General features: G+C 39.5%; 1 protein-coding gene across 3 annotated transcripts in view; it reads right to left on the bottom strand.

The window, feature by feature from the left end:
- Positions 1–21,846, bottom strand: part of ERC1 (ELKS/RAB6-interacting/CAST family member 1) — a gene marked incomplete at both ends in the record, with an annotated part of 441,980 nt that overhangs the window by 351,839 nt on the left and 68,295 nt on the right. For 2 of the 3 annotated variants that reach the window (XM_080705760.1, XM_080705761.1), the window contains 2 exons: positions 2,317–2,484; positions 7,698–7,853. In XM_080705760.1, coding sequence (XP_080561886.1) covers positions 2,317–2,484; positions 7,698–7,853 — 324 coding nt within the window. Of the gene's footprint in view, positions 1–2,316; positions 2,485–5,988; positions 6,073–7,697; positions 7,854–21,846 lie in introns of all 3 variants that reach the window. The other variant, XM_080705759.1, reaches the window with a different exon arrangement.

Below are 21,846 nucleotides of genomic sequence, written 5' to 3'. Positions count from 1 at the left end.
CCCTTGGGTTCCATCCCCAGTAGCGCACACACACACATACACAAAAGACAACAAATATAGTCTTTATTCTCTATGGTACAAGAAACCAATCATAAGCCCATCTGTGTGGAACCAGCTAATAATATTATTACTTGAGTTTGGTACAAAGAGAAGGATGGGTTGCCGAGGGGGAAAAGTCATTTATTAGACTGTGACAAGCTTTTAAATGTTTGAATTATCATTAACCAACTGCTTGGTTCTCTGGTTCACACACCTGGGGCCTCAAAGCTATCACAGTAGCAAACTTGAAACTAGGGCCACCCCTAAGACAAAGACACTGGCGCCCTCTCCTGACCCTTTGTAGTACTGCACGCATACGTTTCTGAAAGTGAAAAATGCCTTATGAAGTCATTTAATAATGTTACAGGTAATATTTTCCAGATTAATTAAATTTCCAATTGTAGGAAAAACCTAAATTTAGCCTAATAAAAATATAAAAAGAATATCTCCAAAATAAATTTGTGCCAGTGAAAGAAACTTTGTTATCCTAACAATATCCTGACACTTTTAAGAATTTATTATAAGGGTTATGATGAAGATAAGAGTGACTAATATACAAAGACCATGCTATGTGCCAGGCACTAGACAGGAATAACTGCTCTAACAGAAAAGTTCAGCACTACTGTTAAATTCACATTATACACATGGAGAATCAGCTGCAATGGATTTAAGTATATGCCCAGGATCGTGCATCTAGTGGTAAAAATGAAGTCCAAATTCAGTAAATATGACTCCAGAGCCAGAGCCTCATGAGTATATACTCCAAATATTTGTGAGGAAGAATGGAGCTGATGTGAAAAATGTGATTAAAAGAAAAGGTATAAGTTACAAGAAAAATGACAAATATAGCACCGAAATTTCTCATTTTCAACAGTCTGAAACTGTGTACACATAATAGATGTGGTCCTTCCCTCAGACCTCTGTACTTGAAGACTCTGGTTGTCTAGGACTATGATGCTTTTTATGCTTTCATTTCCCTCCTCATTTCTTTTTTTCCATCAAACTAGGTACTTATTTATCTATTGTCTGGTTGTGTTTTAAAAATTAATGTACATAGCCGGGCGTGGTGGCGCACACTTGTAATCCTCGCGCGCTTGGGAGACAGAGACAAGAGGATCGCGCAGGTTCGAAGCCAGTTGCGCGCGCTGGCTTAGGAGACCCTGTTTCCAAATAAAAATGTAAAAATAGGTCTGGAAGTGTAGCCCAGAGGTAGAAGGGCTTCCAGGAACCCCAGTACCACCAAAAAACAAAACAAAAAAAATTAATGTACATAATGTGCTTTACCTTTTTGGGGGGTGGGGGTGGTAGATTGAACCCAGAGCAGTGCTCAAACAAGGCAAGCGCTTTACCACTGAGCTCTTAACATCCCAGCCTATGAGTTATATTCTATAAAGCAGAATTACTTACCTCTTCCCACCTAAAGTACCTATTTCAGCTTGTAATCTCAGTACTTGGGAGATTAAGACAGGAGGACTGTGCAGGTTCGAAGCCAGCCTCAGCTACTTAGTGAGGCTCTCAGCAACTTAGTGAGACCCTATTTCCAAATAAAATATGAAATAGGTCTGGGAGTGTAGCCCAAAGGTAGAAAGCCCCTGGGTACCACACACCGTACCACAAAAAAAAAAAAAATTTTAAGGACACTTACATGTAATACAAAGACAGAGTAACCAACCTCATTATCACTCATGACAAATGACCATGGGTGAAAATTAAAGCTCCTAAATCAGTCAGTCCTTTTTTATAATTATCCTTTAATTTGGGGACTTTTTTTTTTTTTTTTTTTTTTTTTTTTTGCTGGTACTGGGAGTGGAACCCAGGGACCCAGGGGCTTTCTACCTCCGGGCTATATTCCCAGACCTATTTCATATTTTATTTGGAAACAGGGTCTCACTAAGCTGCTGAGAGCCTCACTAAGTAGCTGAGGCTGGCTTCAAACCTGTGCGACCCTCCTGTCTCATCAGCCTCTCAAGCGCGGGCGCCACCACGCCCGGCTATTATCCTTTAATTTGAATAATGAATTTAGAATATACCTTAAAGAACAGACTTCTTGAAATCTAAAATATTAACAATGTAAATAAATGGCATTCCTTTAAATCTGTTAGATCTAAGAACTGACACACGGGGGTTCGATTTTAGTACAATAACTGATCACAATGGTAAAGAATGAATCATAACAGTCCTTGTATTTTCCAACCTTAAACAAAATAAAACAGCACAGAGAACATTTATAAAAATGTGCCAAGGAGTCCTCCTGCACCCAGCCCAGGATTCCGTTACCTCAGTCTGCAGGATGGCAGCCCTCTGCTCCTTTGCAGTCAAGGACTCCTTCAGCACCTCGATGTGTTGCTTACTGTCTGAGAACTGGTTCGTTAGGGTTTCTAGCTTTGTTTGTAGGGCTAGTAGTTCTGTGTCCTTTCTGGACAGCTCCTGTTTCACCTGGCCAATCTGGAAAATAAAAATAAAACATTGTAAGCAAAAAATCAATGAAATGACCACCTCTGATCTGGACCTTTAATAGAGCTAAATAACAAGAAAGGAAACTAAAAGAAACACTGCCTTTTTTGAGGTACTGGGGATGAACCCAGGGGCATTCTACCTCTGAGCTACACCCCCAACCCTATTTTTATTCCTTATTTTGAAACAAGGTGTCACTGAGTTGCAGAGGGCCTCACTAAATAGCAGAGGCTGTCCTTGAACCACAATCCTCCTGTCTCAGCCTCCCAAATGCTGGGATTACAAGTGTGCGCCACCACACTGAGCTGAAACATTGCTTTTTAAGATAGGACAAGGGCTGGGAGTAGGTCACTGGTGACATTCTAGCCTAACATGCGTGAGGCCTTGGGTTCAATTCAGCACAGCAATTGATTAATTGTATTAATTATAATAGGACATATTCATCTTTTTTACATCATCTAATCTTGGATACCACCACCCCCCAAAAAAAACCTAAGTTTATTCAACACATAGGGAAACTCCAGTTCTCATTTGTTCTCTTCTAAATATTCCTTGAAACCCCTTAGGAAAAAAGTAGAGGTAAAGGAAATTCCAATTCAATTAGATTAATATGAGTAGCAAAGAGCATCTTAACTCCACTGTACTGATAAAATAGTTTCCATTTTATTACGTCAGACCTCTCCAGAACATGACAGATCAAATGCAGGATTAGTGCAGATATAAAACAGAAGGAAAAAATAAACCTCAGAGGACTCGTATTTCAAGCAAATTCAAATGCTAGTGCTACGTCTCTTTTCTTTTTTCAATTCTCAAACAAAAGTTCAAGGCTGTCCCTGAACTTGAGATCCTCCTGCCTCAGGTTCCTGAGCTGCTATGATAACAGGTATGAGCCATCATAAAGAACTTGTGAGCCCCACAAGTTCTTTATTTCTTAAAAATTGAATGTCTTTTAAGTATTTTATTGTAATAATTTTAGGTAAAAAAAAAAAGACAAAGCTTTTGAAAACAATTTCTTAAGAGGAAAAAAATTTCTGCCTTAAAATTAGACTCTTAGGAAGTACTAAAAATAAATTACTCATTTAGTCCTCCATTTTAACAAAAAAAAAAAAGGATTTTTTTTTTTTTTTTTTTTTTTTGGTGGTACCGGGTGTGGAACTCAGGGGCTTTTCTACCTCCAGGCTATACTCCCAGACCTATTTTATACTTATTATTTGGTAACAAGGTCTCATTAAGTTGCTGAGAGCCTCACCAGGTAGCTGAGGCTGCCTTCTAACCTATGTAGTCCTCCTGTCTCAGCCTCCCAAGTGCGGGGATTATAAGCGCGCGCCACCACGTCCGGCTTTACAAAATACTTTAATCACACATAGTTTTCAATCATCCAAGAAATATTTGTCTGTTCACCGTGTGTAAAACATTTGAAGATACAATATTCCTTTACCAACAAATAGCACACATTAGTATTATCCCATCCCTAACAAAGACTGAATTAAAAATGCATTTGCTGTATGCAAATATTCAAGAGAAATGTTCAAAACGTTACGGCTTCCTCAGTAAAAATTTATGGCTTAAAGGTTATTCAAATTTCCAGCTACTTCTAATCATAGGATCAAAAATAAATGTAAATCTATTCCTCAACATTTGCATTATTTAATAAGCTTCACATACTGTTATATTGACTTAAAGGCTAAGAAATGGAAGAAATATTTAAATGAAAACAGAAAATAGCACAAATTTTCCTTAAAGATTAAGAAGGGGCGAGAATATTATAAACAGGAAGCAAATATAATACAAAAGTCAGGAGGCGCGAGGCTTTACAGTCAGTCACACATTAGGCCCAGCTAGCTAGCTGTCTTTGAACAATTATTTTACCTCTAAGCCTTAGTTTCCTAATTGCTAATATGGAGAAATTATGCCAATGCACTGTATTGTTCAGGTGTTCAATAAAGTAACATATGAAACCTACTCAGCCTGCTGTCTGATGGAACACAGAAATGAGTAACAGTAGCTAAGCAAAAAAAAGGAAGTGATAGCTCAACTTCTCCTCTAGACAATACCTGGTCAGACCATAAGCCAAACCAGACTCTCAGACAGAATATTTCACTTTTGTATCTATACTACAAAATGATCTATAAATAACAAATATACCAAGCTGGGTGTGGTGGCACACGCTTGTAATCCCAGTACTTGGGAGGCTGAGACAGGAGGATCACAGGTTTAAGGCCAGCCTCAGCTACTTAGTGAGGCCCTCCGCAACTTTATGAGACCCTGTTTCAAAATAAAGAATAAAAAATAGGGCTGGGGGTAATAGCTCTGAGGTAAAATGCTCCTGGGTTCAATCCCTAGTAATGCAAAAAAAAAAAAAAATTTACACACACACCAAAGGGTAAGTCTTCTTTTTTATTATTCTCTAATACAGTTTTAGCCAGCATTTATTTCCAGAGGCAGCTTTTCCTAACATTTTGACAACATAGTCAAATACAAGGTAGATAGTAAAGAGCTTACAAGCATAACCAGACTGCTTATGTAAAATTAAACCTTGCTTTTTACAAGCTGTTTTCTAAGCACCATTCTGTTACCTTCTTTTCCTCATCTATAAATTAGGGTTGACAACCTTTGCAGGTTATAAAATACTTATAATAGGTATTAGCTATTTTATTATTACTATGTTTTGAAATAAAATTTTAAGGTCATTAGACAGTTGAATTAGATTTAGATACTTAAAATACAGCATATTAATTCTAATTTACTAGATAATGCTAAAAAAGTCACTTTTTATACATATACCCTTAAAAAAGTGATATTTTTTGCAAACCTAATGAGAACTTAAAGATAATGTCTACATAAGAAGGTAAAGTAAGCCGGGCGTGGTGGCGCCCACTTGTCATCCCAGCATTTGGGAGGCTGAGAGCAGAGGATCGCGGTTCGCGGACAGCCTCAGCTACTTAGTGAGGCCCTCCGCAACTTAGTGAGACCCTGTTTCAAAATAAAGAATAAAAAATAGGGCAGGGGGTGTAGCTTGGAGATCCGATGCCCCTGGGTTCCATCCCCAGACCCTCAAAAAAAAAAAAAAAAAAAAAAAGAAGGTAAAGTACTTAAGAATTCCAAGTTCAAAAACACTAGTTATGGACCTATGACATCTGACATCTGAATGCTCCTGTACCTAAGAAGAAAAAAAGATCACATTCATATAAACCAACAAGTATCTAGTAATAACAGGTCAAGAAACAAACAAGCTTCAATCCCACAGAGTGCAAAAGCAACAATAATAATGAGGTACAGAGCTTCCAGAATACACGAGGGCTCAGTGCACACAAAGTGATAGAGCGGTCACACTAGTGAAAAGGAGTCAGTTAAAGAGCAGCGCAGGCTGGTTAGTGCTAGTAATGGGCAAAGCTGCCAACCACAGAGAGCGAAAGTGTCAACCACCCGAAGCCAGAGCCGCAGGGTCCCCCTGTGGGTGACTGCACACAAAGAGGGAAATCTTACGGCAAAGACCTCAGCCTGAAGACCAGCCGCTCGCTTTTTCAGTTCCTCCCCTTGAGCCTCTTTCGAACTTAGTTCCTCCTTCAGTTGCTCTACCTGTCACGACATTGTTATTCTTTTTCACTCATGTGTCAGCTTAGGTCTTCTTCTTATCTGCTTTTGAGCCAGAACGGCCACTGGAAATAATAAAACTTACATAACAAAATCAGATGTGTTCCTCTCGTTTCTTCTTCAAAGGGACATAGACGGTTCCTCTATTTTCAGAGGTTTTTTTTTTTTTTTTAAATAGTCTAGAATGTACTAATTAACAAATGGGAAACGCAAACATGCAGAGTATATTTTCAGTGTATTTTGTCTTCAAATTAGAGTGAAAATCCAAACCAACAGAAAATTGGGTATATGAATTTTTAAGTTATAGAATTAACATAATATCAGCAGAAATTATAGATAGCAGATTCTTTTGTGTATGTGTCTGGCATTTAGGACTGAACCCATGGCATTCTACCTCCAAGCCACTCTCCCATCCCTATTTTATTTTTTATTTTGAAATATGATCTAACTATGTAGCTGTGATCCTCCTGTCTCAGCCTCCTAAGTACTGGGATTACAGGCATGCACCACCACAGCTAGCTAATAACAGATTCTTAACATAAAAAAGAATGCTCTACAGACTTATACACAAGGTATAGATATCACAAGAAGACACCAGAAATGGGACAGGGAGTTGCCACTGAATCAAAACTTTACACTACTGGGAATGGTTCAGTTTTCCTGTCTGAGAAACTAAATAATTAAAAATAGTTGGGATATACATTTGGAGAATACAGTTGAGAAATATTTATTTTCGGGCTAAAATTATACCACTATAATTATAACTTTTAATTAAACCACAGTAAAATCAATAATCATATCAAACTAAACCCTCCAATTTGCCTAAACAGGTTATAGAACCAAACCAAGTAACTCTGGATCTAAAGTGTATTGTGATTGATTATAAACACAGGCTGACAGGTCTCAGTGGTATCTATCTTACTGTACATGTGGCTGAAATAAATATGAGAAGCAATAATCCTGACAACAAAGGAACCTTTCCCAAGACATACAGCACAGGGCTTTTCTTTATGGAACTATATTTAAAGAGGAATTGTTTCAATTACCAGTTTATGAAAATGTTAGACTCCGCCTCTTAGGGTTTTAATTCATAAGAGAGAAAGAACTAGATGTCTCTATAGTGGGAAAACTCATCTGGATAGAATTCTATTGAATCGACTTAAAAATATTGGTAGATATGAAAAGTTAAATAGGGATAATATGCATTCTGCCTCATACAATCAATTTTATTTTTTATTTTTATTTTTTGGTGGTACTGGGGTTCCTGGAAACCCTTCTACCTCCGGCTACACTCCCAGACCTATTTTATATATAGTTTTGGAAACGGGGTCTCTTAAGCCAGCACGGCTGGCTCCGAACCAGCGCGATCCTCCTGTCTCCGCCTCCCAAGAGCAGGGATTACAAGTGTGCGCCACCACGCCTGGCTATCAATTTTATTTTTAATAAAAACTTAACAACAACCATATAATGTCAGTAATTCTGAGAAAGTTTCATTTGAAAGAATATTTCCCCCAAATCTGATAAACTGGTGAAGTAGATCATCACTAAGGAGGTAAAATGTGCATCAATTTTTCACGCCTCTCCTAAGAACAAGTCTTCAACACCATCACCTTGTTTTTCATGAACTTGGAATGGCTGCGGTACACCTCCATTTGCTTCATTTCTTCTTCGCGCTCTTCTGTACTCAAGGCCCCATTTGATTTCAGCATCTGAATTTCCTCCTCCAGGTCGCGGAGCCCACGCTCCATAGAAGAAATTTTTGAATCCTGAAGGCAATGGAAGAGTTAGACAAATTATTTACAAAAACTCAAAGAAGCTGAATAACTGGGTCTTTAAAATGTTAAAATTAATAAAGATAAGTATATGTAAAAACTGCTGCCTGGCATTTGGTGCCTTGTTTCTAAAATACAGCCTTTATAGCCATCTGGGTGGGAGGAGAAACAGTCTCACATCCACAATATGATTTTTCCTCTATCTCCTCCTCTAGTTTTCTGAACCCTTTTTCTTTGCTTTGCTTTTTTCCAGTACTGGGGATTGAAATCAGGCACATTCTACCTCCAAGCTACACCCCCAGCCCTATTTTTTATTTTTTATTTTGAATAAAGTTTATTCCTCACTAAGTTGGAGAGGACCTCACTAAGTAGCTGAGGCCAGCTGAGACCCTGCGATCCTCCTGTCTCAGCCTCCCAAGTACTGGAATTACAAGCGTGCACCACCACACCCAGCTGAACTCTTTCAATTAAAGTTAAAATACAGAAGTAGAAGCAATGAAAAAATGGTTTAAGTTTCTTTGCACTTCATGAACAATAAATTTCTTGTGCAAAATATTGTAATATTACCAGTAAAGCCCTTTCTACTTTTAATGATTTCTGTGTAATTATATGTATGCATAAAAATCTACAGCATTCCATTGCAAAAAAAAGAGAAATTATTATATTTTTCCCATTGCACCGAGCTCTATACTTTTTGGGGGGTGCGCTGTAATCAGACATCATGATGAAGCACACGTACACACAGCACTCGGTGAGCTTCCCCCAGTTCCCATCCCGTTCCTTCACCCTCCCCATGGGTAACACTGGCTGGTACTGACCAACGTCTGTATGCACATCATGTCTCCTGAAGTGGTTCCTTCATCACTTTCTCCCTTCCTGTCTCTCTCCCTGAGGCCCCCTCATCACTTCACTCAGGTTTCTCCTCTTTAGTCTTAGTTCCTCTGTATCCCAATTTCCCCTAGCTTCCAGATATGAGATAAAACATCTGACCTTTCACTTTTTGTGGCTGACTACTCTCAATTAGCAAAATATTCTCCAGTTTCACCCATTTCCCTGCAAATGACATACTTTTGTTCTTCCTTATTGGCTGAGTGGAATTTATTGTGTATGTATCCCATAATTTTGTAATCCATTCATCTGCTGATAGACAGCTAGGCTTGGTTCCAGAGTTTGGCAATTACAAATTGTTCTGCTATAAACATATAAATGCCTGTGTTACTATGGGGGTTTGATTTCAGTTTCTCTGGACAGATATCCAAGAGGAGTACAGCCAGGTCATATGGTGGGGTCATAAGTTCAGTCCAATTCTTCAGAGGATACTCCACAGATTTCTAGAGTGGTTGCATTAATTTGCAATCTCAACAATGGATCAGAGTTCCTACTTCTGTATATCTTCATCAGCATTTATTATTACTTGTGGTGTGTGGGGTGGGGGGGTACTAAACCCAAGGGCATTCTACCTTCAAGCTACATCTCCAGCCCTATTTTTTATTCTTTATTTTGAAAGAGTCTCACACTAAGTTGCAGAGGGCCTCAACCAAGTAGCTGAGGCAGCCGTGAACCTGTGATCCTCCTGTCTCAGCCTCCCAAGTACTGGGACTACAAGTGTGTGCCACCAAGCCTGGCTATTTGTCTTAATGATTACCATTCTAATCAGAATTAGGTTAAATCTTAAGATCGTTTTTATTTGAATCTATATCGATTGCTAATGATGTTGAATTTTTTTCATGTATTTATTGGAAATTTGTATTTCTTTTGTGAAATGTCTATTTGCCCATTTTTTGTTTGAGTTATTTGGAGTTTTTGGCAGGTTTTTTTCCATGAGTTCTTTGCATATTCGAGATAATAGTCCTTAGAGCTGGGCTTGCACCAATCTAGCAACACCCTGTTTTCAAATACAAAATAAAGGGACTTCCGGGAAGATGGCGACCGAGAAAAGTGGGGCTTAAGAGCCCCGCTAACAACCAATCTCCATTACCACAAAATCAGCACCTTCATAGCCAGAAAACACCATCACCAGAGAAACAAAAAAATCACCAGGCTCCAGAGAGAAAGCTAACTGAGAACAGAGCTCAGAGCCACAGAGGAGATACACCGGCCTCAAGCCCGAGGACGCAGCAGCAGCGCCATACTGCCCGTGGCAGTGGCAAATTCACCGGACGGCTACAGCAAGCCGAGGTGAGCCGCTGCGGAACAGCCAGGCGGGATTTCTCACCGCAGGTAAAATCTAAAGCTCCCAGTGGCTGAGCTCAGCACACGCCGCAGGGATTCAGGGTGGAAATCAAAACCCAGAAGAAATAAGCCAGCCTCACGGCCGAGGGCGTAGCAGCAGCGTCATATTGCCACCGGCGGCGGCAGCAGAGAATTCACCGAATCCAGTACAGCTACAACTGAAGAACAGTGAGTCAAATTGCGGGCCACAGAGGAGAAATCCCAGTACTGTACTCCCTGGGACTTGACCCAGTGGGGGAGTGTCGGTGGCAGAGATATCACACCATAGGAGAACGTGCAACCTGGCACCCCCCACAGTCTAAAGCAGCCTCTATCAACTCTCTGGGTCGGAGACTCTGTGGTACAACCCAGTAAAGGAGTAGTGGGGTCTGAGATACTACTAACTCGAGATCCAGAACACCTTAAGGGAAGTCATAGTGACCCAAGGGAAGAACCCAGAGAAGGCACAAACTTCCGAAATCATGGGAAAGAGGAATAACACTGGAGCAATGAATGCCCACAACCCCACAACATCAGAACCCGATAAAACAGAAAATCAGAGATTTCTAGAAGATCAAATCAGGAAAATAACTGTAGAAATAATAGAGGTGCTTCTAAAAGATCTCAGAGACAGCCAAAAAGAGATAAAGGATGCAATTAATGAAGTAAAGGCCTCAATTCAAAGCACAAACAACCGATTAGACCACATGGAGAACAGAATCTCGCTCTTAGAAGATGATCATTCAAAAAATGAATGCATAGTTTCTAATCTAGGAAAAAATATCCAACAGCAGGAATCTGATATTGAAGAAATATGGGCCCATTTTAAGGGAGCTAACCTAAGAATAATTGGAATAGAGGAGGGAAAAGAAAGTGAAACCAAAGGGATCAATGATCTCTTCAAGGAAGTAATAGCAGAAAATTTTCCAAACATAGAGCAAGAGGTTGATACACAGGTCCAGGAAACTTATAGAACTCCCTTTAGACAGGATCGGAGAAGAGGATCCCCACGCCACATAATTGTCAAAATGACCAATGTGGAAGCCAAGCAGAGAATCTTAAAGGCAACAAAAACAAAGGGCCAAGTGACATTCAGAGGCAAACCAATTAGAATCACTCCAGACTTCCCAAACCAAGTCATGAGAGCCAGAAGGGCTTGGAGTAACATATTCCAAACTCTGAAAGAAAACAACTTCCAGCCAAAAATTTCCTACCCAGCAAAACTTTCTATCAAATTAGATGGGGAAATAAGAAGCTTCCACGACAAACAGAAACGAAAGGAATTTATGTCTTCAAAACCAGCGCTAGAGAAAATACTCAAAGAGATTAACTACAAAGAAGAAATAGGTAACACACACCAGAACCAGAGAAACAAGAGTTTCCATCCAACAGTCAACTAAGATTGGTTATCTGTGGAGATTCATTACTTATGTTAGTCTTTTACCTATCTCTAAATGGTATTGTTTGCCTTTATTGTTGTTAATTTTTAGGATTTCTAGTTGGAATATTAATATACCTTCAGATATAGCATTTGGAAATATTTTATCCCATTCTATTAGTAACTGTTAACTCTGTTTACATTGTCTTTGGATATACAATATTTTTTTTTTTTTGGTAGGGAGTTTGTATACTCTTCTGTTGCCTGTGCCATTGAAATCATATCCAAGAAGTCACTGCCAATTTCAATGTTGTGAGGTTTTATGACCCAGATTTTCTCCTAAAAGTTTATAGTCTTAAGATTTATATTTAGGTCTTTTATCTATTTTGAGTTAATATTTGTATATGGGACTAGGTAAGGGTCCAACTTTATTCTTTTCCATGTAATTATTATGTTTCAACAATATTTAGTTAAAAGATTATTATTTCCACCACCAAATGTTCGTGGAAACCTTGTCAAAAATAACTTGACAATATAGGGAAGAATTTAGCTCTAGGCTTGTATTTAACTCCAAGGGTTTATATATCTTCCTTTAGAATAGTACTACACTGTTTCAATTATTGTAGCTTTATATGGTTTGAAATCAGAAAATATATATATCTTCTAGCTTTGTTCTTTTTCAAGATCATTTTGGGTATCTAGAGTCCATATTCCATATTAGGATAGATTTTTTTTTCTGAAAAATAAATATATAAATATATGATAGTTTCACCTAAAAAAAATAGAAAAAAATAAACTCTGGTAAGAAAGAAAGTAAAAAGAAATATTGAAATGTTATCTTTAAGTCATCAAAAGCTTGGTATCAGACAAATGAAAATGTTATGTGAGATTATCATTTTTAATTGAGGATAAATTGCTATAATACTTGATGTCAACCACTAAGCCAAGCATGGGAGGGAGGGATGGGGAGAGAATGGGGTGGGGATCAGGTGGGGGCTGACTGGGCGATGTGTGCATGTATGTCTACAAAAGTTTGTATCCCACTATGATGTATGAATACAGTGCACCAATAAAAAAAATAAAAATAAAAAAATAAAAAATAAAACTGTGGGTATAGCTCAAAGGTAGAACGCCTCTGGGTTCAATCCTGAGTAACACACACACACAAAATATTAGTTCTCTACCACAGGAATAGCTGGCAAAGATTTCTCTATTAAGGTTCTTGATAGTTTTCTTTGCTACAAAGCTCTTCAGTTTAATGTAAGTCCATATATTAACCCTTGTTTAAATTTCTTGTACCTTTGGGGTCTTATTGAGGAAGTTGCCAGTGACTGTATTTTGGAGCATTGATCCTACCCTCTTCAAGTAACTACAAAGTTTCTGGTCTAATTTCCAGGTCTTTGATCCATCTTGACTTTTTTTTTTTTTTTTTTTTTTTTGTGGTACTGGGATGAAAGCCAGGGCATTCTACCTCTTAGCTGCACCCCCTGCCCTGTTTTTTATTCTTTATTTTGAAACAGGGTCTCACTATGTTGTGGGGGGCCTCACTAAGTAGCTGAGTCTGGCCAAGTACCCAATTCTCCTTTCTAAGCCTCCCGAATACTGGAATTACAAGCATGTGCCACCATGCCTGGATCTTGAGTTGACTCTTGTGCAAGATTGAGAAGGTGGAATTTATTTCCATTTTCCTACATGGGGACAGACAATTTTGCCAATAGCAAATGCTGAAAAGGCTATCTTTTTTCCAGGGTTTGTATTTGATCCCTTTGTCAAAAATCAATTGGCTACAGCCGGGCGTGGTGGCACACACTTGTAATCCCAGTATTTGGGAGGCTGAGACAGGAAGGTTGTACAGGTTCGAAGTCAGCCTCAGCTACCTAGTGAGGCCTTGTTTCAAAATAAAAAAAAAAAAATAGGGCTGGCATGTTGCTCATAGGTAGAATGCCCCTGAGTTCCATCACCAGTACCACAAAAAAAAAAAAAAGAAAGAAAAGGAAAGAAAATAAAGAATAAGCCGGGCATAGTGGCGCATGCTTTTAATCCCAGCGCTTGGGAAGTGGAGACAGGAGGATCACACAGGTTCAAAGCCAGCCTCAGCAACTGAACCCTGTTTCCAAACAAATTATAAAATAGGCCTGGGGGAATAGCCCGGATGTAGAAAGCCCCTGGGTTCCACCCCCTAGTACCACAAAAAATATATAAAGAAATAATTTTAAAAATTAGAACTGGGGGTGTACCTTGGAGGTAGAATGCCCCTGGGTTCAATCCTCAGCCTCAAAAAAATTTTTTTTTTCTGAAATTTTTTTCAATGGATTCATGGTTGGCATATAAAAAAGCTACTCATTTTTTTAGACTGATTTTGTATCCAGAAACTGAATTTGTTAAACAGTTGGAGTCTTTTGGTTGAGGTTTTTTTTTTGTTTGTTTTATTTTGTTTTGTTTTGTTTTGCACTACTTGGGATTTAACCTGGAAACATTCTACCTGAGCTACACCCCAGCCTTATTTTTTATTCTTCATTTAGAAACAGGCTCTAGTTGAGAAGGGCCTCACTAAGTAGCTGAGGCTGGCTTGGAATCTGCAATCCTCCTGTCTCAGACTTCCAAGTACTGGGATTATAAGTGTGTGCCACCACGCCCAGAAGGGGAATGAAATTTTTAAGTATAAATTAGGTACAGCTTTATTTTACTTGGAGATTTAAAGAAAATATTCCTTTGGAATGCGATCATAAGATTGGCTTCCTCTTCCACATTACCTCAGAGATTTCTGGGTTGACTTTCCTCGCTATCATAATTCCTAGAGCACAAAAACAGTTTAAGGATCTGTCAAGAAACTACTATAACCAGCCATTTTCAGTTTGGTGCTTGGAAGAGGCAGAATGTACTTCTGTTATCCTTACTATAATACCTTTAAAAACATTGCAGCAAAGCCGGGCATGGTGGCACATACTTGTAATCCCTGCGCTTAGGAACTGAGATAGGAGGATCGCACAGGTTCGAAGCCAGCCTCAGCTGAGTGAGGCTCTCAGTAACTTAGTGAAGCCCTGTTTCCAAATAAAATATAAAATAGGTCTGGGAGTATAGCTCGGAGGTAGAATGCCCCTGGGTTGCACCCCCAGTACCACCAAATAAATAAATACATATATACATACATACATACATACATACACACATACATACATATATATAACAACAAATTTTTATTTTACAAACGTATTCAAATAAAACATATTTTCTTCAAAATTAAATGCACTGAATCAGTACGGAGACATTCTGAATAAACCAAGATTCTGATCAGACAACCTTATGCCATGCCATCTCCTAATCTATAAGAGAACTACTTCAATTGCACTATCTGAAATTCACTTTTAGAAGTTTACCTTAACTTTTTTTTTTTTTTACAAGTATCCAGATACAGTCCCAATAAAATGACTAAAATCAACCCAGGTGTGGTTGCACACACTTGCAATCCCAGCATTCTGGAGGCTGAGACCGGAGGATCGCAGTTCAAGAACAGCCTCCACTACTTAGTGAGGCCCTTTGCAACCTAGTGAGACCAGTTTCAATAAAAACATAAAAATAGGGCTGAGGGTGTAGTTTGAAGGTAGAATGCACTCTGGGTTCCATCCCCAGTACCGCAAGAAAATAAATAAAATCAAATGACTAAAACACTAAACATGTGTGTGTGACTAAAAGAAAGTGAAATGTAGCCCCCCCTTACCACGAAAGGGCAAGTGCTAAAAAGGTAAGTACATTTAGAGCACAAGCAGAGCTCCACACAAGACAACACAGCTCCCTGGTGAGACTCCAGCTCTGAACTTCAGGAGGCAGACTCTGCCTATATGTACAGAGCCTATAAGACCCTTCAAAAAAAAAAAAAAAAAAAGAAATCTTTCCATCTTCTTCCCTACCCCAACACTGAACAGATGGGCAGCTCTTAACCAAATCAGCCCTTACTACAAAGCATGCACTAGATAAGCTTTTCCCTAAGAAGAAAATACAACTGTAGCTCTGAAAACTACAAGGCAGACACTGGCTGCCCAGAAAAAGGATCTACCAGGCTACTGCTGTCTGAAATCAGGGCACAAAATTAATGCCTGATGCTTTCAAGTAGTTCTAAGCCTCAATTCAACTGGTATAAAGACTGGGGCTCTATGAGGACAGTCATTCCAACCAGGAGTCCCACTCTTCAAATATGTAATAGCACACAACTATGTTCCCTTTCTGCCGTACCACTCTCTCTCCCCAGCCCTGGCTCCCCCACTGTGGATGAATCAGCCAGTCCCACTGGGCCTAATGGAATCCTCTACTCCTTGTCAAATTCCCCTAGATTTCAACTTTCAAAGGGCATCTTCCTGTGCCAAGATAAACCTGGCTTTCATAGGACAGAATTTCCCCCAAACTCTCTCTAGTAATTTCCCACCACCACAAGGCAAGGTGAAAGGCTAGTGTTTGCTAGGTTCTTCTGTGCTTTAAAAGTCTCCTTAGGAGCCTGGCATGGTGGCACACACTTGTGATTGCAGTACACGCTGGGAAGCTTGGGAGGCTTAGACAGGAGGATTACAGGTTCACAGCCAGCCTCAGCTATTAGTGAGGCCCTCCGCAATGTAGTGAGACCCTGTTTCAAAATAGAGTAAAAAATAGGACTAGGGATTAGGGATGCAGCTTGGAGGTAGAATGCCATTGGGTTCAATCCACAGTATCAAAACAACAACAACAACAAAAGTCTCCTTAGGTAAACAGAAAATGGTGGTGCTGCTTGTAATCCCAGTACTTTGGAGGCTAAGACAGGAAGATCACAGGTTTGCAGCCAGCCTCAGCAACTTGTGAGGCCCTCTGCAACTCAGCGAAGACCCTGTTTCAAAATAAAGAATTAAATAGGGCTGAGGGTATAGCTCAGAGGTAGAATGCTCCTGAGTTCCATCCCTAGCACAACCAAAAAAATAGAAAAGTTCCCTTAGGTAGAGCTCATGTCTCTTTTTATTCTGCCTTCCTCACTGCAGCCATCTAAAGACTTCTCAAACACTACTGCTCACTTCTTCAAGTATTTGGCACAGGTTGACAATCTTCCCTTCAATTACCACTGACGCTATCCCCCTACGATTTCTTTTTTTTTTTTTTTCCTTTTCTTTTTTTCTGTGTATGGGGGATAGAGTCCTAGGGTATTCTACCTCCAAGCCACACCCCCAGCCCCATTTTATTATTATTATTTTTGAAACAGGGTTTTGCTAGGTTGGTGAAAGTCTGCTGAGGCTTTCCTTGAACCTGTGATTTTCCTTTCTCAGCCTCTTAAGTACTAGGATTACAGGTGTGTGCCACCATGCCCAGGGGCATCCCCCTAAGATTTCAATGTCAGAATTCCCTGAGACCCTCAATTCCTGTAACCTCATCTTCAGTCCATTTCAGCCATCCAGTTTATAGGACAACACTCTGGATCCTATCTTTTCCCAGGCCTGACACAACCTCACCTTGATTTTTTTCTATACCTTTACTGGTGCACTGGAATGATACATCAGAGTGAGGTTCAAAGTGATACAAATATAGAGGCACTCAGCACTCAGCACTTAAACATTGCCCTCCACTTTCCACCCTGTCCCTCACCTCCTCCTACGTGTTAGTCAGGTTGTAGTGATACCTTCATATATAGACACAGAATTATTTGAACTGCTCCCTTCATTAATTCTTTTTCCCTTCCCTGACTTCCTCTCCCAATCCCTTCCACTATTCTACTGATCTTTCCCCTCACTTGTCTGAAGTTCCTTTTGTTTCCTATTTTCTCTCTAGCTCCCACATATGAGAGAAAATACACAACCCTAGAGTGAAAGAAAGGCTAGTGTTTGCTAGGTTCTTCTGTGCTTTAAGTCTCCTTAGGAGCCTGGCGTGGTGGCACACACTTGTGATTGCAGTACACGCTGGGAAGCTTGGGAGGCTTAGACAGGAGGATTACAGGTTCACAGCCAGCCTCAGCTATTAGTGAGGCCCTCCGCAATGTAGTGAGACCCTGTTTCAAAATATTACTTAGCATAATATTCTCTGGTTCCATTCATTTTCCTGCAAATGATATTTTATTCTTTTTCATGGCTGAGTAAAAGTCCACATGTATACATACCACAGGGTCTTTATCCATTCAATACTCAATTATTTCTAATCTTGAACCTCACACAGAACCCTACTTCCCTAAATTTTACATTTTCTTCCAACCTGTCAATCCATTTTATTCCTTCCGCATTTAGGGTATATTCCAGGACTGGTCATCCAACTACTCAGTTATCACTTTCAACTCATTTGCATCCGTATTATATTTACCCCGTGAAACTTGAAACTTAAGACAATACTCTGCTCTTCCATGCAAAGGGAAAAGAAAGAAAAACAAAGTAGAAAAAAAGAAGGAAGAGAAAAAACAGAAGAGGGGCAGAGAAAGAAAGGATGAGAGGAGGGAAGGTGGTGGGTGAAGGGATAAGGAAAAAAAGAGAGAAAATAGTAAAACAGAAAACTGAGGACTTCCGGGAAGATGGCGACAGAGAAAAGTGGGGCTTACGAGCCCCGCTAACAACCAATCTCTATTACCACAAAATCAGCACCTTTCATAGCCAGAAAACACCATCAGCAGAGAAACAACAAATGTAATTACAAGGGACAGAGTAAAAGAGGGCTGAAAAAATGAGACACCAGAAAAAAAACAGACGGCAGTGCTGCAGCCGGAGCAGCGGCACGAAGCAGCGGGCGCCATTTTCCCTTGCAGCACCAGGCTCCAGAGAGGAGGGGAACTAAGAACGGAGCTCAGAACCAGAGAAGAGATAAGCCGGCCTCATGCCTGAGGACAAGGCAGCAGCGCCTTACTGCCGGCGGCAGTGGTGAGCTCACTGGACGGCTCCAGACGAACGCACTCAACAGCCCACCAGGCTCCAGAGAGGAGTGGCGGACAGCAAGCCAAGGTGAGCCGCTGCGGATCAGCCCGGCGGGATTTGGCAGATTTCTCGGCGCAGGGAGCAACTAAAGCTCCCAGGGGCTGGGCTCAGCACACCCTGCAGGGACTCAGAGCGGAGCTCAAAACCAGAGAAGAAATACGCCAGCCTCATGGCCGAGGGCGTAGCAGCGGAGCCATATTGCCACCAGCGGCAGCAGCAGTGAATTCACTGAGTCCACTACAGCTCCATCTGCGCACTCAACAACAGTGAGTCAAATTGTGGCCCCTAGAGGAAAAATCCCAGTACTGAACCCCAGGGACTTGACCCAGTGGGGGAGTGGCAGTGGCAGAGATATCACACCATAGGAGAACGTGCAACCTGGCACACCCCATAGTCTAAAGCAGCCTCAATTGACTCCCTGGGTCGGAGACTCTGTGATACAACCAGTAAAGGAGTAGTGGGGACTGAGATACCACAGACTCGAGATCCAGAGCACCTTAAGTGAAGTTGTAGTGACCCAAGGGAAGAACCCAGAGAAGGCACAAACTTCCGAAATCATGGGAAAGAGGAATAAAAATGGAGCAATAAATGCCCACAACCCCACAACATCAGAACCCGATAAAACAGAAAATCAGAGATTTCTAGAAGATCAAATCAGGAAAATAACTGTAGAAATAATAGAGGTGCTTCGAAAAGATCTCAGAGAGAGCCAAAAAGAGATAAAGGATGCAATTAATGAAGTAAAGGCCTCAATTCAAAGTATAAACAACTGATTAGATCACATGGAGAATACAATCTCGCTCCTAGAAGATGATCATTCAAAAAATGAATGCATAGTTTCTAATTTAGAAAAAGAAACCCAACAGCAGGAATCTGACATTGAAGAAATATGGGCCCATTTTAAGAGAGCTAACCTAAGAATAATTGGAATAGAGGAGAGAAAAGAAGGTGAAACCAAAGGGATCAACAATCTCTTCAAGGAAGTAATAGCAGAAAATTTTCCAAACATAGAGCAAGAGGTTGATACACAGGTCCAGGAAACTTATAGAACTCCCTTTAGACAGGATCGGAGAAGAGGATCCCCACGCCACATAATTGTCAAAATGACCAATGTGGAAGCCAAGCAGAGAATCTTAAAGGCAACAAAAACAAAGGGCCAAGTGACATTCAGAGGCAAACCAATTAGAATCACTCCAGACTTCCCAAACCAAGTCAAGAGAGCCAGAAGGGCTTGGAGTAACATATTCCAAACTCTGAAAGAAAACAACTTCCAGCCAAAAATTTCCTACCCAGCAAAACTTTCTATCAAATTAGATGGGGAAATAAGAAGCTTCCACAACAAACAGAAACGGAAGGAATTTATGTCTTCAAAACCAGCGCTAGAGAAAACACTCAAAGAGATTAACTTCAAAGAAGAAATAGGTAACACACACCAGAACCAGAGAAACAAGATTTTCCATCCAACAGACAACTAAGATTGGTTATCTGTGGAGATTCGTTATTTATGTTAGTCTTTTACCTATCTCTAAATGGTATTGTTTGCGTTTATTGTTGCTAATTTTTAGGATTTCTAGTTGAAATATTAATATACCTTCAGATATAGCATTTAGAAATATTCTATCCCATTCTATCAGTAGCTTTTAACTCTGTTTACATTGTCTTTGGATATACAATATTTTTTTAATTTGGGGGGAGTTTGTTTACCCTTCTGTTGCCTGTGCCATTGAAATCATATCCAAGAAATCACTGCCAATTTCAATGTTGTGAGGTTTAATGACCCAGATTTTCTTCTAAAAGTTTATAGCCTTAAGATTTATATTTAGGTCTTTTGAGTTAATATTTGTATATGGTGTTAGGTAAGGGTCCAATTTTATTCTTTTTCATGTAATTATTATTTTTCAACAATATTTAGTTAAAAGATTAGTATTTCCTCCACCAAATGTTTGTGGAAACCTTGTCAAAAATAACTTGACAATATATGGAAGAATTTATCTCTAGGCTTTTATTTAACTCCAATGGTTTATATATCTGCCTTTAGAACAGTACTACACTGTTTCAATTATTGTAGCTTTATATGGTTTGAAATCAGAAAATATACATCTTCTAGCTTTGTTCTTCTTTGAGATTGTTTTGGGTATCTAGAGTCCATATTCCATATTAGGATAGATTTTTTCTGAAAAATAAATAAATAAATGTATGATAGTTTCACCAAAAAAAAAAAAAGAAAAAGAAAAAAAATATTCTCTGGTAAGAAAGAAAGCAAAAAGAAATATTGAAATGTTATCTTTAAGTCATCAAAATCTTGGTATCAGACAAATGAAACTGTTATGTGAGATTATCATCATTAATATTGGATAAATTGCTATAAAACTAGATGTCAACCACTAAGCCAAGCATGGGAGAGAGGGATGGGGAGGGAACGGAGTGGGGATCAGGCAGGGGCTAACTGGGCAATGTGTGCATGTATTTCTACAAAAGTATTTTCTTTATACCATTATGATGTACGAATACAGTGCACCAATAAAAAAAATATTTAAAAAAAGCAAAAAAAAAAAAAAGAAAACTGTACCACCTGAAAATTACTGGGCTCTTACTCTATTTTTTTTCCCCGTCTGCCCCCTACCCCGGACTATTCTGGGTCTTCATAGTTCTCCCAAGCTCATACCACAGTCGCAGCAACTCAGCTGCTTCAGGTGATGGCAGCTTAACATCCGCTTGACCCCTTTGGACCACCAGAATCTCATTTCTCAGCAAAACCTAACAACTTCAAATAGATCTCCTGCCATTTAATGTGATTATGTTTCACCATTTGTCAAAAGATGAGTAAAGATTCATCTGTTAGTACACATACATTTCATATGTTTTAGGGATCAACAACAGGGATCAAGAAATAACAAGCACAAATAAACCTGTGATGAACATAAATAAGATAAAAACCATTTGAAAGGCCCTTCCAAAATTATATTCAAGACTCCTAATTAACTATAAAGAACCCACAGCCCTCTAATTTGCAGGTAGTTTGGTGAATTCTTTCCCCATTGAAAAAAAGATATACACAATATAAAGTTTTAAGAGGAAATCTTACAAATTAGGAGAACAGTACTTATAACTGTATTTGAGAAGCATATATTTACATAATATTATTTATAGACCAATAATTAAGTGTTCTTATTGTATCTAAAAAAAGTAAAAAGAAGACCACAATGCAAAACAGTATAAAGCTTTTTAGGGGATAAGAAGAATTAAAAGGGGATGGGAATAGGTTCCTATCTTTTTTTTTTTTTTTTTTTTTTTTTTTTTGGTGGTACTGGGGTTACTGAAAGCCCTTCTACCTCCGGGCTACACTCCCATACCTATTTTTTAACTTTTTTATGTGGAAACAGGGTCTCTTAAGCCAGCGAGGCTGGCTCCAAACCAGCGCGATCCTCCTGTCTCCGCCTTCCAAGCGCGGGGATTACAAGTGTGCGCCACCATGCCCGGCTAGGTCCCTATC

Source organism: Muscardinus avellanarius (genome assembly GCF_963383645.1).
Source record: "Muscardinus avellanarius genome assembly, chromosome: 11".
NCBI lineage: Eukaryota > Metazoa > Chordata > Mammalia > Rodentia > Gliridae > Muscardinus > Muscardinus avellanarius.
The sequence above is the reverse complement of the archived record's forward strand: the minus strand, read 5'-3'. Positions and strand labels throughout refer to the sequence as shown.